The 16233-nt window shown below is 38.9% G+C and overlaps 1 protein-coding gene across 2 annotated transcripts in view; it reads left to right on the top strand.

Moving 5' to 3' along the window:
- The window catches only part of LOC119786101 (roundabout homolog 2-like), a 118894-nt gene that overhangs the window by 69639 nt on the left and 33022 nt on the right, over positions 1-16233 (top strand). For both annotated transcript variants that reach the window (XM_038289197.1, XM_038289196.1), the window contains 7 exons: positions 5220-5391; positions 8782-8987; positions 10879-10960; positions 12031-12196; positions 12904-13070; positions 13155-13276; positions 15665-15896. In XM_038289197.1, coding sequence (XP_038145125.1) covers positions 5220-5391; positions 8782-8987; positions 10879-10960; positions 12031-12196; positions 12904-13070; positions 13155-13276; positions 15665-15896 — 1147 coding nt within the window. The remainder of the gene's footprint in view (positions 1-5219; positions 5392-8781; positions 8988-10878; positions 10961-12030; positions 12197-12903; positions 13071-13154; positions 13277-15664; positions 15897-16233) is intronic.

Here is a 16233-nt window from a genome sequence, read left to right as displayed (position 1 = left end):
AGGAACATGTTGGTCGTGGCCGTGGACGTGAAAGCAGGAAGGATCCATCACACTCACCTTCACGTTCACCCTACAACTGGAAAAGAGTCAAATTGATGAGAGCATGCTGATGTTGGAGGGCAGCTAGAATGTATTCTCATCTCAGCCTTGCCAGATCCTCCACCTCTTGTGTAACGTCTGAAGTCTGGAGGAATACTGACGGTTTTCTCCTGTGAACCCCCTTTTGTACCAAAACCCTGACAATACGCCATCAGTCGCTGTCATTTAGAAAGACGTTTAGTGGTCATCTGGAATATCTCAAATATACCTGCATATGTTGATAGGCTTTGGATATATGTTGATAAGTTAGGCAGAAGTTATGAACAAGTTACTCATACATTTCGGATAAGCTACTCACCACGACTTATGAGTAACTTAAAATTAACATTTGTCAACAATCACATAACTTACCTGTAACTTATAGCCCACGTATGAGTATACGCTGGCATTAGTTTCAAAATTTCTTAATGTACTTGCCCTATGTCAACATGTGCCAGCGTGCTTCAGCCTGCTCATAACTTACACAAAACGTACCCATATCTTATCCAACATATGCCAGCGTTTTTGCCAAATTTTTGTCGGCATATGCTGGCTAAATAGTCAAGGTGTGACAGCGCCATGAATGTCTGGGGTTTTGTGAAAAATTCGGTCCGGTCATGTCTTGGAAGAATATGTATCACTTCGGACATTACTTCATTTTGTGTAGTGTGTATCTGCATCAAAAGTATGGAATATCCTTAACCAAAATTCATCTTATCGCATAAGAATGAAATTCATGATTTTGGTGTGATGTCACCATCTTTGTTTTTTGTTGTTGTTTTTTTCATATGTAAAGATCATCACTCCATTTAGCAGGGACATTTTTAATATACTGAGTGCCCCCAAATGGTCAGGAATTTATTAACTGAATTGCATACTTTAAAGCTACAGTGTGTAATAATTACAGGGATATACAGTCAGAAATGTAATATATTATACATAACTATGTTATTTATCATCATCTACGAGCTCAGCCTCTTAACCTTAATATTTGCGTTGCCTTAGAATTCGTTATTTATAATTACATAGGAGCGGGTCTCGCAGCCATGGAGGCAGACATCTTTGCGCTACGGCAGCGCAGAGCCAACAAACTAGCGATTGCGAGATCGCCAAAACGTCACAACGATGTAGAAAAAATAACGGGTATATCTATTATCTTAAGTCTACATGAAATCTATACCCTACACAGACTAATGAAATACTATCTGTAAAATTATCTATGTAAACAAACCTCATCACTTGAGAAGGTAGGTGATGCGGACGTCGTGGAAGACATTTTGTCCCGTAACGCTCGCCGTACTGTTGGGGGGGAGAAGCGGTGGGGGGGAGATGTTCATGTTGCTGCAGTCTGCAGTCTGACCGCTAGATGTCGCTAAAAGTTACACACTGTAGCTTTAAATAAAATAGTGAGATGTAAGTTTGATTTTTAATTGCAAGCTTCTCTCAGCTATAAGTTTTCTTTCTTTAGTGTGAGTTTAAGTGGCGTTATTTTTTATTCAGTCCTTCAATATTTGAGTAATGGTTGAGCTGATTCATCTAGTCTTTGTGTGAGATCTAAATTAGATACACTATATTGCCAAAAGTATTTGCTCACCCATCCAAATTATTGGAATCAGGTGTTCCAATCACTTCCATGGCCACAGGTGTATAAATTCAAGCACCTAGGCATGCAGACTGTTTTTACAAACATTTGTGAAAGAATGGGTCGCTCTCAGGAGCTCAGTGAATTCCAGCGTGGAACTGTGATAGGATGCCACCTGTGCAACAAATCCAGTCGTGAAATTTCCTCGCTCCTAAATATTCCACAGTCAACTGTCAGCTGTATTATAAGAAAATGGAAGTGTTTGGGAACGACAGCAACTCAGCCACGAAGAGGTAGGCCACGTAAACTGACGGAGCGGGGTCAGCGGATGCTGACGCGCATAGTGCGAAGAGGTCGCCAACTTTCTGCAGAGTCAATCACTGCAGACCTCCAAACTTCATGTGGCCTTCAGATTAGCTCAAGAACAGTGCGCAGAGAGCTTCATGGAATGGGTTTCCATGGTCGAGCAGCTGCATCCAAGCCATACATCACCAAGTGCAATGCAAAGCGTCGGATGCGGTGGTGTAAAGCACGCCGCCACTGGACTCTAGAGCAGTGGAGACGCGTTCTCTGGAGTGACGAATCGCGCTTCTCCATCTGGCAATCTGATGGACGGGTCTGGGTTTGGCGGTTGCCAGGAGAACGGTACTTGTCTGACTGCATTGTGCCAAGTGTAAAGTTTGGTGGAGGGGGGATTATGGTGTGAGGTTGTTTTTCAGGAGCTGGGCTTGGCCCCTTAGTTCCAGTGAAAGGAACTCTGAATGCTTCAGCATACCAAGACATTTTGGACAATTCCATGCTCCCAACTTTGTGGGAACAGTTTGGAGCTGGCCCCTTCCTCTTCCAACATGACTGTGCACCAGTGCACAAAGCAAGGTCCATAAAGACATGGATGACAGAGTCTGGTGTGGATGAACTTGACTGGCCTGCACAGAGTCCTGACCTCAACCCGATAGAACACCTTTGGGATGAATTAGAGCGGAGACTGAGAGCCAGGCCTTCTCGTCCAACATCAGTGTGCGACCTCACAAATGCGCTTCTGGAAGAATGGTCAAAAATTCCCATAAACACACTCCTAAACCTTGTGGACAGCCTTCCCAGAAGAGTTGAAGCTGTTCTAGCTGCAAAGGGTGGACCGACGTCATATTGAACCCTATGGATTAGGAACGGGATGTCACTTAAGCTCATATGTGAGTCAAGGCAGGTGAGCAAATACTTTTGGCAATATAGTGTATGAGAGCTGCAGATTTCATACGGCGGAGCAATCTTTGCCAGCCAAACTTATCCGTTGATCAAATTGTGTATACTACAGTGATAAATGTGAAGTAAAATGACTGCATTACTTTCCATGGCAACCTGTCTTTCTGCACCAGTGAGCCTTCAAACCCAGAATAATAGACTATAAAGCAAAGGGCGGGACAGTATAAAGATATAGATGAAGACGGCTATTAAACGATATTAACTCTTCTGAAATTTCAAAAAATAATTTAAAGCAGTTCATAACTTTTTCAGGTTAAGTTATAGTTATAAAAAAAAGAGAATTTAAATCAGCCATACAGATAAAACGGTGTATGGTTTAGTTTCCTAATTTAGAGAAGTGGAGTTTTATAGCCACACTAAATGACATGCATCCAATGAGATATTTTATATTTAAGTTGGACTTATTTCCAAGACTGGAGACTTTGCCTAAACTTGAAAAAATATATATATGTTTTTATTTACCTTAAATAGTGGTTTCAAATGTTTAAGAGCAACTCTGAGAATATGTAAATAGATGATATGTGATTACCCTCAGCCATTGCTATACAATTTGTAGCTATAAAAAGCTAAAGCTCAAGCTAAAATGTTTGCAGAAAAAAGGAAAAGGCCTTCACTAAAAGGATCAACCCAGGTCAGAACAGAATGTGATTCTGTTCCACATTTATATAATGAAGTGGTCATTTATTTTCAATCCATGGCCGTCTGACGAGCCAATTCACTTTGTGAGAGACAATGTCATGTGCTGCATTAGAGTCATTAGACATAATGAAAGCAGGTTAATGTCCTTTCCTGTCCATCAGCTGGTTTGCCTGGGGTGTAGAAACACACAGTGCAGATTCCTCTATTTCAAAGTCATAAGTGCAGGTTATCACAGCAGGATTAGTACTCTGGTTGGAAACTGCTGTTCTTACCAGGCAGATAAAATATTGACCTTTTTTAAGTGAACTGAAGAAGCTTTTACTTTTTTAATGGTAGCACCTATCTCTTGGTTTTAGTTGGCTGCAAAATGAACAGTTTTGTATTTCTTTCCTCAAAAGCAACACTTCAAATGTGCAATATGGGTGTGCAATATTCACACCCATCATGGGTGGTTGTAAACAGGGGCCAACAAGGGCCAATGCCCCTATAGAAATATCCCTAACCCCTGTTATGGCCCCTATACTGAAAAAAACACACACATGTTGTGTCACACAATCCTTGCGGTGACCTTCCATTGACTCCCATTCATTTCCCACTAATTTCTATGGCCTAACTGTGACCCTTGCCCTAACCCTAACCATTACCAACACATACCTAACCCTAAACCTAACCTAAACTCAGTTCACAGCTTAGTTCTAAATCGTACCCCCCACCCCAAGACAGGAAGGGAGAAAATCCTCATGAGTACCCGTCATTAGTCTCCACAAGTACCTATAAGCCATTTACAGTATGTTTAAATAAGAAAATAATCGCCATCATTGTACTTTTAACTTGCGCTAATTCGGGTAAATACACTGAGTTTAGGAACATTTTATTTTTGTCGACCGAGTTTTGCTGTAAATCAATTTCTTATGATGGCATATGATGGCAGAAGCTACTGTTACTGATTCGTCCCTTGGACCAATTTAATATTTGGCCTTGACAATTAACTTAAACTCCTTAACGCCTAAAATGATAAAATGTCCAGTCTTATAATTAGCTGTTTTGGTTTGTGCTGAAAGGAATCTCTTAGACAGATGCTACATTTCTTATTCTCACAGTGCCTGCAGATTGTTTATCTCTTATCCTCGAGCCAAATAATTTCGAAGTGGTGCCCCAGGCTTCTTCATTGCTTTTGTGGCAAAGTGTTGGATTGCTTGACAAGAAATCTTTATTAGTCGGCTCTTTAACCACAACAGGGCAACTGGGAAACTCTTCACCCCTTTACTTCAAAATAAGTGACTAAATCAGGACTTGCAACAGGATCACAAAGCTTCAAGCACCCGTGTCTCAGGTTGATAACTTAAATACATCTCACCAGACAAGGAAACTTGCTTGCAAGAGTTTGATGGCTCTCTGTGAGACAACTCTGACTTTAAAAAGGAATAATGGCATTTAATATCTGTTACACCTCTGAGATGCTGTATATACTTGTATTTATTTTGAGACTTACTTGTATTCTAGTAGTGGTTGTAGGTTCATTCAAATTCTGTCATAAACGACAGTATATCCTCATGTACCATTTAATGTATGTTATTTGAAGTAAAAAAAGGTTACAGTGAGAAAGACAGCATCAAGTATTAATTAAGTTTTATTTATTTATTCTTATTTGTCTCTCTAGGATCTTCTATTTCCCAATCAGCCAGCACAGGGGGATGACCGAGTGTCTGTGTCTGTGAATGGAGAGCTGACGCTATCATCTGTACAGCGCTCAGATGCAGGCTACTACATCTGCCAAGCCCTTACTGTGGCAGGCAGCATCATGGCCAAGGCTCAGCTGGAGGTAGCAGACGGTAAGGTGGAACGCCATAGTGTATACACGCCATCCCCATTTACAGGGGAAAAACAAGGCTGCTTTTAGAGTATGCAAGAATATGAGCTTTTCTGTTTCTGGTTATGTGATCTACCACTATTGCAATGCTCAATACAGTTCCTAGCCAATGACTAAGTGTAGGTCTTTCTACTTTGTCATCATTAATCAAATACCAACAACCTGCTGGAAAGGGCAGTTGATGTTGGTGAAGCCTCAGCGATGATGCTGTTACTTAATGCGAATCACCAAACACATAAGCTTACAGCACGGCTGACAGTGATGGGCAGCATCTGCCCACATTTACAGTTTACTGACAAAAATCTGTAAGTTTTAAAAGCCAGTCTCCCACTATCATTTTAACACTTTCGCCCTCTGTGATGGAAAAATTAAAAGGCAGAAACTGTCTAAAACACAAAAAAAGACTGTCTGCTTTGTGGAGAGACACTTTGCACTTTTTTAAACAACGCTTTAATGTCAGCATTAAGTGCTCAGCCGCTGCCAGCTGGGAGCTGTTTCGGCCCCTCATTCCATTTGTTTCTTGGCTTTTTTTTTTCGCCCACACATTATTAAATTAACATCTGTTGAAGCGTTATTTTTTTTTATTTTTTTGGAGTTGAAATGACTCCTGTTCAGTCACTCAAAGGAGATGGATCAATATCAAAACATTAGGTGTAGAACACAAACAAAGGGAGAAATGCTTTAGACAGATGGGTGTAAACAAAAATGGACCTTGTTGGCATAGAGCCTGGGGGAATTATCTTGCACAGTGCCACCGGTGCAATTATTCTAAAGTGTAAGATTACCACCTAGAGAATAGTACAACATGGTATACTATTGTATTAGAAGTGTGTAGTATCTATTGTGTTCAGTATTTTGGGAGCGAACAATACTTGAGTAAAGTCATAGTATGTCCTAACATCCTACAAAGAGAAATTTTTTTTAATAGAAAATAAAACGGTTAATGCTATTAATTTATTGATTGCTGTTTGGTTACTGATACCACATGCAGTAATGAGGATTCTGGTTTGAGTGATTTCTGAGAGTAACACTTCATTACTTTGGTGGTTAAAGTTGGACAGAAGTACTTTGTTCCACTCAGAAATACCTCTGAAAAAAGAAACAATACTTCATTATCATTATTTACTCTTCAGTCAACTGGGATTAAAAAAACAAAAAAAATGATAAGAAATTAATCAGTCCATCAATCTGTTGATTAATTCATACATACATGCACACACACACACACACACACACACACACACACACACACACACACATGTTGTGTCACAATATCCTTGTGGGGACCTTCCATTGACTTCCATTCATTTCCCACTAATTTATATGGCCTAACCGTGACCCTTGCCCTAACCCTAACCATTACCGACATATACCTATCCCTAAACCTAACCTAAACTCAATTCACACCTTAGTCCTAAACCTAACCCCCACCCCAAGAAGAGAAACTTTCCTTATGGGGACCAGTTGTTGGTCCCCACAAGTAACTATGAGTCCCCAAAATGTAGCATATTCCTAGGAAATTGTCCCCACCAGGTATTAAAGACATGGCCACACCCACACACACACACACACGTCCTTTAGCCTGAGCCCGGCCAGTAAGCCAAGGAAACAGAGTTTCACTATTGCAACCAAAATCCTGCCCAGTTGTGTGTTGCTTTACCTGCTGCAATAACTTACTATACTCTGCTTGTTTTTAAATATCACATTGCATTGTTGTATTGATCCATTTTGATGTGCTTCAGCTATGAGGAATTTTTCCAAGATACAAACTTCACACAACTCTCAACCCACAAAAGTTCCTTATGACAGTTCTTAGTATTTGCTGCAATGCTGTACAGTGTGAAAGGAAAGAGGAAGATAGGCTCAGGTGGGGCTTCTACAGGCTGTAAGAGATACCAGTGATTGGGTTCACATTGGGTTGGATTTTCTAGAAAATCTTATTTTGGTTAAAGTTTTTAGAACTTATGTACAATCTCTAAAATACATCACTTATTTTTTTTCCTAATCCTTCAACTAAAAATCTAGTACTTAAAACTAAACTGAAATTAAACATATATTAGAGTAACTAATACTAAAACATACTGGGAAACTCATTGCAAAAACATAAATCCTAAATAAATTAGAGAAAAAAATAAGTTAGGGCTAAATAGAAATAAGCAAGAACAAAAAATCCCAAACTATTTTAACCTTGCTTGATAGTCAAACTTATTTAACCATGTCTACAGCGATTACTACACTCAAGTCTGGTGGGTAGTGGAAATGTGTCTTCATGTTATGTCACATAAGAACGAAGTATAGGGCTGCAAAAGTGCCTATATATTACTCTAGATACATTGAGTTTTCTGATTACACAGAGATGGACCCCAATAAGAGACAGACCTTTCCAACTGTTCCCAGTTAAAATCAATGGTCTCAGACTTCAAACAGATGACTTTCATCCTTACATTAATGAAAATATTTCACACATAGGTAAATTCTAAATAAAGTCTCAGATATAAGTGACTCTACATAAATCTAAGCTATTGGTCTTACACAACAATCTCACGTTTTTTCCTTGTTTTTTTTCTTTCAATGCATTATCTGTACTTACCTGATCCTTATATTCTGTTTGAAAAGCTGTTTGCCTTATTGGGCTGAGAGACTTCTGATGAAGGAAAAAGGATCAAAAGATTTGGCGAGCCTGCTGTACTCTCTAAGTGAATGGACACTCACCTGATATCAGTAGCGAGAAAATTGGAAGGAAGGGGTAGTTTCGAGGCTAAGAGAGATTTAACACTCAAGAAATCACTGCTTGAGAGTCTAGAGGCTGTTCCTGGATGACATAATAAGCCCTGAAAAAAAAGCTTTAAAAAAGGGCTGTATTGTTCAGCTTGGCATGCTAATTTAGAGTTTACTTCTATCTGAATTTGCTGCTAACTAAAGGGGGCCTTTTTCTGGGGAAAAGGAAGTGCAACCATGAGTCACACAGTAGGATGAGGGAGGACAGGCATGAACGTGCGAGAGGTGTTATAAAGAAGCCATGGTAATTAGCACTGCGGGTGAAGCATCATTAATCCTCACCTAGTAATTAAAGCTCAAAGGTGTGTGATGCAGTGTCATCTGATGCGTAAAGGCTTTGCAAAACAGTCACTTTCCTTCACAACAAATCCATCAGACTACTTGCAAACATGTTGGACTTTAAGCCACTAATATAATTATTGCAGCTCCGAATTAACACCTTGTGAGAAGGTCAGCTACCTTTTTCACACTGAAACAACTAATTAAAAAAACATGTTCTTTGTTTCTTTATTTCAGAAAATAACACAGATACAACACATTGGAATAACATTCGGTATTTTTCTTTGCTTCTCAGCTTCGAAGGGACGCCCTCCACCCATTATCCGGCAGGGTCCATCCAACCAAACCCAGATTCTAGGAGGCGTGTCTGTTCTCAGGTGTCAAGCGTCAGGAGATCCAGAGCCAACAGTCACCTGGAGAAAGAATGGGGCAAATCTACTTGGACAAGACCCACGTTTTTCCTTATTGGAGCATGGAAGCCTTCAGATCCAAAACACGAGGGTGGGTTAGAGGGAATTCTCCTTAAAAATTTGTAGTTAGTGTTGTTGTTGTTGTTTTTCTGCACTTTTCACCATTTCATTTCAGCCCTTCATTGGTTGCATGTCTGCAGATTTAGTTGTGTTGTAAAGCTTTTTATGGTGAGTAATCATACTTTTTAAAACAAATACACATCAGCCTTTTTGGTAATCAAGTCATTTTTTTTATTAAGTACACAAGTAAAAATGGTTTGTTAACAGGTGTCAAGCAAAAGTATTTTAGGTTTGATCAATCCAAGTGTTATATTTCTATATAACAACAGCCGATGTAATGCCCATACAAAGATTGGGTAGAATTTTTAGCTTCTGATCTTTTTCACAAGACACTTGAGTCACATCCCAACAGCAACTGACTAGTGCTTTTCAAAACAGACTTTAATTTGATCTGAACTTCTTAGGCATTTTTGAGATTTTACACAAGATTTGGTCACACCCCTAATTAAGAAAAATCAAACAATGTCAAAAAGAACATCCAAAATGAAAGGGAAACGGAGAAGAATTATCATTTAATCTCAAGGGCTCTGGGTTAAACTGTTTTGTAAAAAGATTTGGCTGGGGAGTGTTGTGCTTTCACAAGCATCCTCTCAGTTTGTCAACCCTGAAGTGTTAGAGATAATTGCAAGGAAACACGGTTCACTTAGAAGTGGTTTGGTTGGTACTCTAACCTGATGCAGCAGATGGGTTGCTACAGGAAACAATCACAGAAGTCCCCTGTGAAAAAGCATCTAAAAAAGATGGGGACTTTAAAAAGTCCTTTGGATTGGATGGAGCGCATACCGACAGCCACTGTTGTTAAATGAAACATTAAAACGCCCCATAAAACTAACCAACAACATGCAAGATGCATCAGCAAATATTCAGACTTAACCCTTTTTCTTTAATCTAGAACCGAACATAAATGCTATCTTAGTTCAGATTTAAAATATATCACAAAGAGCAAAAATCTGGATGATTATTGCTTTATTTATGCATCAGATCTCGTGCATCACTTGAAAGAATAAAGAGATTTGATGGTCTGTCAGGTGATGTCAGCCAAGCGTAATTCAAGAGGACAAGTGCAGTCAGTTTGCTTTTAAAAGATGAATAGCAAGTATTGATTTTTATGAGTCGTTAAACGCTGCTTTTTAGTTTGAATCTCTGAGGCAGCAGTTCGAATCAAGGACTCAGGGACAGCAATCGCTGAGAGGAGTCTGAAGGTGCTGGTATAATGGAGAATCTGCTATACACAGTGTTGAGTCAAAGTGTCCTTCTTATGTCACTCCTCTACCTTCTCCCAAGAGATAGCTTTTCTGTCAGCAGCTCCTAAAGCTTTGCTGGTATGAAACACGTTGTGGTATCTCTCATTTCCTGTGTCAGCACTGGTGATGGGAATGCTGATGGTTATGGGAATGGCGTGTGACCATTATTGGAGGAAATCAATTAAGAAAATTAATGTAAGCTTTTAATGGCATCTCTTTTTTTCACTGGCCAATAGTAAAGTTTCCACTCATCCACTCTACAGATTTTCCCGTGCCAAATGCAGGCCAGGCAAGGTTAATGCGTTTTTACTGTAGTGCGAGCTGCAAGCCTTCTTCAAAAGCCCAGACTGATGCAGGAGCTTGTAGCAGCCATCAGGGATCACAGTTACAAAGGCTGTTGCACTCAGCTGAACACAATGATAGAGAACAAACCTGAAAGCAGTATCATGTGTGATATGGATCTGTGGAAAATATTTATGGGGTTGATTTAAGATGCATGCTTTCATCCAACTGTTTGATTTTTTAATGCTGAATTCATGTGTTACAACTCAGAAATTAAACTGTCATGTAAGACATTATATATGAGAAGAAGAATAATATCGTAATGTGTTTCCATAGCTATCTGACTCTGGACTCTACACCTGTGTTGCTACCAGCTCCAGTGGAGAAACAACTTGGAGTGCCTACTTAGATGTCAAAGGTCTGTGGGAATAGTTCGTTTAATGGATTAAGACACTCCTATGAAGTCGGAAATTTTCTCATACTCCTTGAGTCTTTTTATTTCCACATTTATTCACACTACACTACATCTTAATTTTATTCGGATGCCATGTGACTGTACCAGACAAAGGGGTTTATTGTTGTAAAAGGGAAGGAAAACAAGGATTTCTATTTTTTTTTTATACATTTTTATCCATATCCTTTAGTAAATACTTTGTAGAACAATCTGCAGCTCCGAGTACCACTGCAAGTCTTTTGTTTCTACTGGCTTTTGCACCAACAGACTAAAGATTTCCTCAAAAATATTTCCAACTGAGTCAGATTGACAGAAATTCATATGGTTTGTAAATATAAAATCTAATCCTGAAACAGTACAAAATGTTTCTTGCATTAGCTTTGTGCTACACAATGTTTTGCACTTTAGCTAAATCATCCAATTTACTACACTATCTTCAACCTTTGCCGCATGTACATGATTTTTGGCAAATTTCAAACAGTTTGTGTATATTTTAGCAGTTTATTTCATAAATACAAGAATTCCAGCAGACAGATAATAGTTTTAGTGTTGACAGGGTCTTCATTCTGAGCTGTGGATCTCTGCCACTTAAAGGAAGACCTTTGCTGCCTCCCTGATTAACGTTCTCCTAGCCATGAGGAATCTGTACAAAACAGAAACCTTTGTCTTATTAGGTGTGAAGGTAGATTGAACTGCGGCTCCATGAGATTTTAAACATTTAATATTCTTTTTCATTACCTTACATTGTCCAGTTCTCCCCAACTTTATCACTGTCCTGCATCTGTCCTTTAGTGGCGTTTTTAGCATGTTTTTACTACTAAAACATACAGAATTAATACTGTATGAATATACATCGCAAGTGCACAAGATATTTCTATACATTTTGTATAAAAAAAAAATTACTTTGCAATTCTGTGTTGGTCTATGACATAAAATACCAATAAAATAAATAAAATTTATAGCTGTAAACCAGCAAAATCTGAAAAAGTTCAAAGATTTTAAGAGTGTTTATTCAGCCTCTTTTCTCTCCTCAGACTCCACTGACCTCATGGATTTCATGTCACACAACACAACCGCCCTCCCTGGGCCACCCTCCAAGCCAGAGGTCACTGACGTTACCAAGAGCAGTATCTCATTGTCATGGGAACCGGGGCCAGAGGCGGGCTCCCCAGTGTCCTCCTATGTCATTGAGGCTTTCGGGTACGTCTATGACCTGTGCCCAAAAGCAACACTTAGTGACCCAAACTTGAATGTTACAGCAAACGTAGGGGGTTCTATCTGTAGGGAGTTCAAGCAAGCCCAGGCTGTTTGATGCAAAGAAAAAATTCAAATATAAAGAGTCAAAAGAAAATGCTCATGCATTAACAGGGGAGTCACATTTGCTTAGAAAAAAAAAAATAAAGAAAACAAATAAATAAATACATTTTGGTATACCTACAAGCTACATTTGCAACAATAAAAATGCCTTGTTTAAGGAATAACTTAACATCAAATTATCTCAGTGTCCCAGAATTCTACAAAAGAAAAATTCTGTTTCAATTGCTTCTATGATTTGGTAAACAGAGCTTAATAAAACTTCCCCTGTGCAGATGGAGCTCCTGTATAACATAGATAAGGTTTAGTTATGTTATTTTCAGAGATTCTGCTGTAACATTTGAGTAGCCTTTGTGTAATCTACCTACAGTAGCAGTGGTGCATGGTGCATGTCGGTAAAATCTAATGATCGCATGGCTTAGTGAGGGATCAAATTGTGTGTGCTGCATTATGAGATGCAAAGAAATACTGGAGACTAAGGCAGACTATACCTTCCTCAAAAGCGAAAATCAACAGCCTTATATACCATACTGTTATTTGAGCTTGATATAATTATGTTTTTGTTTGTTTTTTATTGTTTTTTTTTCTTACAGCCAGTCTGTGAGTAATAGTTGGCAAACAGTGGCGGACTACGTGAAAACAACCAAATTTACAGTCAAGGACCTACGACCAAACACTGTGTACCTGTTCATAATAAGGGCTGTGAATGCTCAAGGACTAGGGGACCCAAGCCCAATGTCTGAGCCTGTCCGGACGCAGGGTAAGAAGATAAGACTGAACAGCAATAAATCATTTGTAGTAATTATCTTTGACCTACGTGTCTGCATCTCTCTCTTCCCCTCAGACATTAGTCCCACAGTCCAAGGAGTAGACCATCGCCGTGTCCAGAAGGAGCTAGGGGAAGTTGTGGTCAATATGCATAATCCTGTGGTCCTTAGCTCCACTTCAGTGCAGGTTACATGGACAGTGAGTATACAATGCAACACTTTGGGAAACAACTTGAAGTTCTGCTTTACATATCATTTGAAAGGTAAATCTAAACTGCATCAGGCTACTTTGAGGTCTTTCCTCTTTGTAAACAGATGCGTTTTGGCTTGCATATACATTCAGTCTGAACACCTGTTGTTTAAATTGGTTTGAGGTTGAGCATGAATAAAGACTAATGTGTGTGTTCAGGGCAAATACATCACCATTAGGTGATGCATGTCTCACTCCTGGAAACAGTTTGCAGGCAACAATTTATCCAGGGATTGTGTTTTACTCTGTTTACAAGGTCTCTATAGCACCTGCCTTTGTAGGCACAAAGCACACTTACTGTAAGAAGGGTTGGAACCAGCTTGTTACCTACTAGTTACCCATATGGTATCCATGTATGATAAACTAGATTTTGGATCAGAATCCATAAACATTTGAACTCCCTCCATTTTTGATGAGAAGACTTACATTAATTACTCCAAAATGTTTCATTGTCTAAGCAGGTTATGAGCCAGGATACATTTGGCCTGATATTGATAGAAAAAGTCACTCTAGCTAAGTTCAAAAAATGTCCTGCGAGAGCAATTGCACAAATGTCCCTTTTTTTCCCCCAATTTCACATTTTGGATACATAATAACAATAATTAGGTAGTGTGTTGCACAAGCTGAAAATAGTACCAGTTTCCTGCTGGCTTTCTTTTCATCCTTGTTAAACCAGAGACCATCTCTACTTACCTATTTCATATTCACAACATCATTCTGAGGACAAATTGGAAAATGCTTTTTTTTTTTTTTCTTTTTTTTTTTTATAATCCTACCCTCCCTTGCAAAAGTAGGGCAAAAAGCAGAAGCAGGTTGCAAACAAGTAAACAGAGTGAAGAAATGCAAAAGAGCTTGTGTTTTTGATGTATACTGCCCATGTGAATGGGGTTACCGCACAACTTCTTGTAGTTACTTTTTTCTGACTACACATTATGTAGAAACTGTTAACAATAATGTTCATAGACATGTCAGAAAATGTAAAGAGAAAAGTCCAAACCTACTATCCTAAACATGTGGTGCTTAATTTAAAACATGATAACCCATGTCCAATGATAAAAGCCTCTCACCCAGAGCTGAAAGCGGAGGAGGGAAGGAGAAGAGAGTGATAAACAGCATACATTAATTCAGCATTGATTAGACATGGGCTTTTCAATCATTTGAATTCGACCACAAAACATTCATTTAATGACTTCTTAACACTGGTTAATAGGCCAGAATCAGATGATTGTTTGATGGTTGATCCACCATCAATTATCGACTTAACCGTACATTTTGACCATAATCAACATTGAATACTAGTTTTTTTGCTGTCTTTGATAGGTTATAAATACAGTTATCCTGTAATGGTCTCATTTGTTCCAGAACAATTTGTAAACCAAAAGCATTAAGTCCAAGCATTTCCCCAGACACAACTCAGGTGATAGGACAGCTATTAGTCATACGCTTAAACAGTCTTGTTTTGTGTGATAGTCGTAGGGGAAAAAAAAAAAAACATGGTTGAACTATTCTCTATGAGAGTTTATGATCATAAAGTAAAAATGCACATATAGTTAATGGTCTGTTTTCTGTTCTAATGCTAGCTATGCATTCAAATGAGTGGTCTTTAATTTTTTCCATGCAGGGAGCAGAAAAAACATTGAACTAGATGCTCTGGTCAGATAAGACTAAAAGTTTGACGTTTTGACCTACATACAAAACACAAAAGGAACTAAAAACTAATTTTAAACATGCCACATCAAAACAACATGGTGGCAGTGTCATGTTGTGGATTTAGTTGTTTTCAGTAAGGACATGGAGACTGGTCAAAGTTTGTAGAGTTGATAGGAAAATGGATGGAGCTAAATACAGAGGTGCAAAATACTTTATTCTGGGGTCACCTTCTAATGAGAAGCTTCAAAGGAATGGTGATAATCCAGAGTTATTCATGGTTTATAGATGTCAAGTCGAGGACTAGACTTTAATTTAATTAAGAATCTGTGGAAAAACCTAAAATTTGCTGCTCTCAGATTATCGCCATCATATTTTTTTTTTATTTTGAAGGTATTTTGCAAGAACATTTCCTACACGTTTTTCACTGTGGGGGTCGTAGAGACAAGAATGCAATTAATATCCGACCTCTTCTCCTGCACATTTACTGTATATGTTACTTTGTGTTAGTCACCATACAGTCTAAGAAATCTGTACATTAAATTGCATTTAATAGTTTTTATAATATGATAAATTAGTAAAAATAAGTGAGTTAAAGGTAAAATGCACATATAGTAATGGTTTCTTTTTCTCTGTTCCTAAACTAAATATGCATTTAAAAGACTGTTACCCTTTTCTCCCTGTGTAAAGGTGGAAAACCCATCCCAGTTCATTCAAGGCTACCGGGTTTTGTATCGACAAACTTCTGGGCTGCCCTCTCCCGGGCCATGGCAGATTCAGGACGTAAGGATTGCCTCAGAGAGGGATGTAACTCTTATTGCTCTGAACAAAGGCATTGTCTACGAGATCAAGGTGCGACCGTATTTTAATGAGTTCCAAGGAGCTGACAGCGAGTCCATGACAGCACGTACCATGGAAGAAGGTATGTGGCTTTGCATTTCTGACCTTTCCGTCTTCTTAACTTAGTAATTATATTTAATTTGGGATTTAGCTGTTGATCCATAAGCAGTTGGGCTCATGTTGTGTTTCATTTTAGTTTTGTGTTTAGTTGCCACTGATGAGGGCTTCATGGTTTGATAGTAATGGATAATGGCACTGCAAGTACACCCACCCACCCACACTTACTGGTGCAGTGTTATATATCCCCTGTGTGTGAAAACAGGTCTCCAACACATCACAGTGGGGCTCTTTGACAATTCAAGGCCTCTGTGGGATGGTGGGCAGAGGGGGAGGGCAGAAATCATCTCGTGTGCCTTAAA

The sequence above is a fragment of the Cyprinodon tularosa genome, unplaced genomic scaffold (genome assembly GCF_016077235.1).
Source record: "Cyprinodon tularosa strain WSP-4 unplaced genomic scaffold, ASM1607723v1 ctg265, whole genome shotgun sequence".
In the NCBI taxonomy this organism is placed as follows: Eukaryota; Metazoa; Chordata; class Actinopteri; order Cyprinodontiformes; family Cyprinodontidae; genus Cyprinodon; species Cyprinodon tularosa.
The sequence above is the reverse complement of the archived record's forward strand: the minus strand, read 5'-3'. Positions and strand labels throughout refer to the sequence as shown.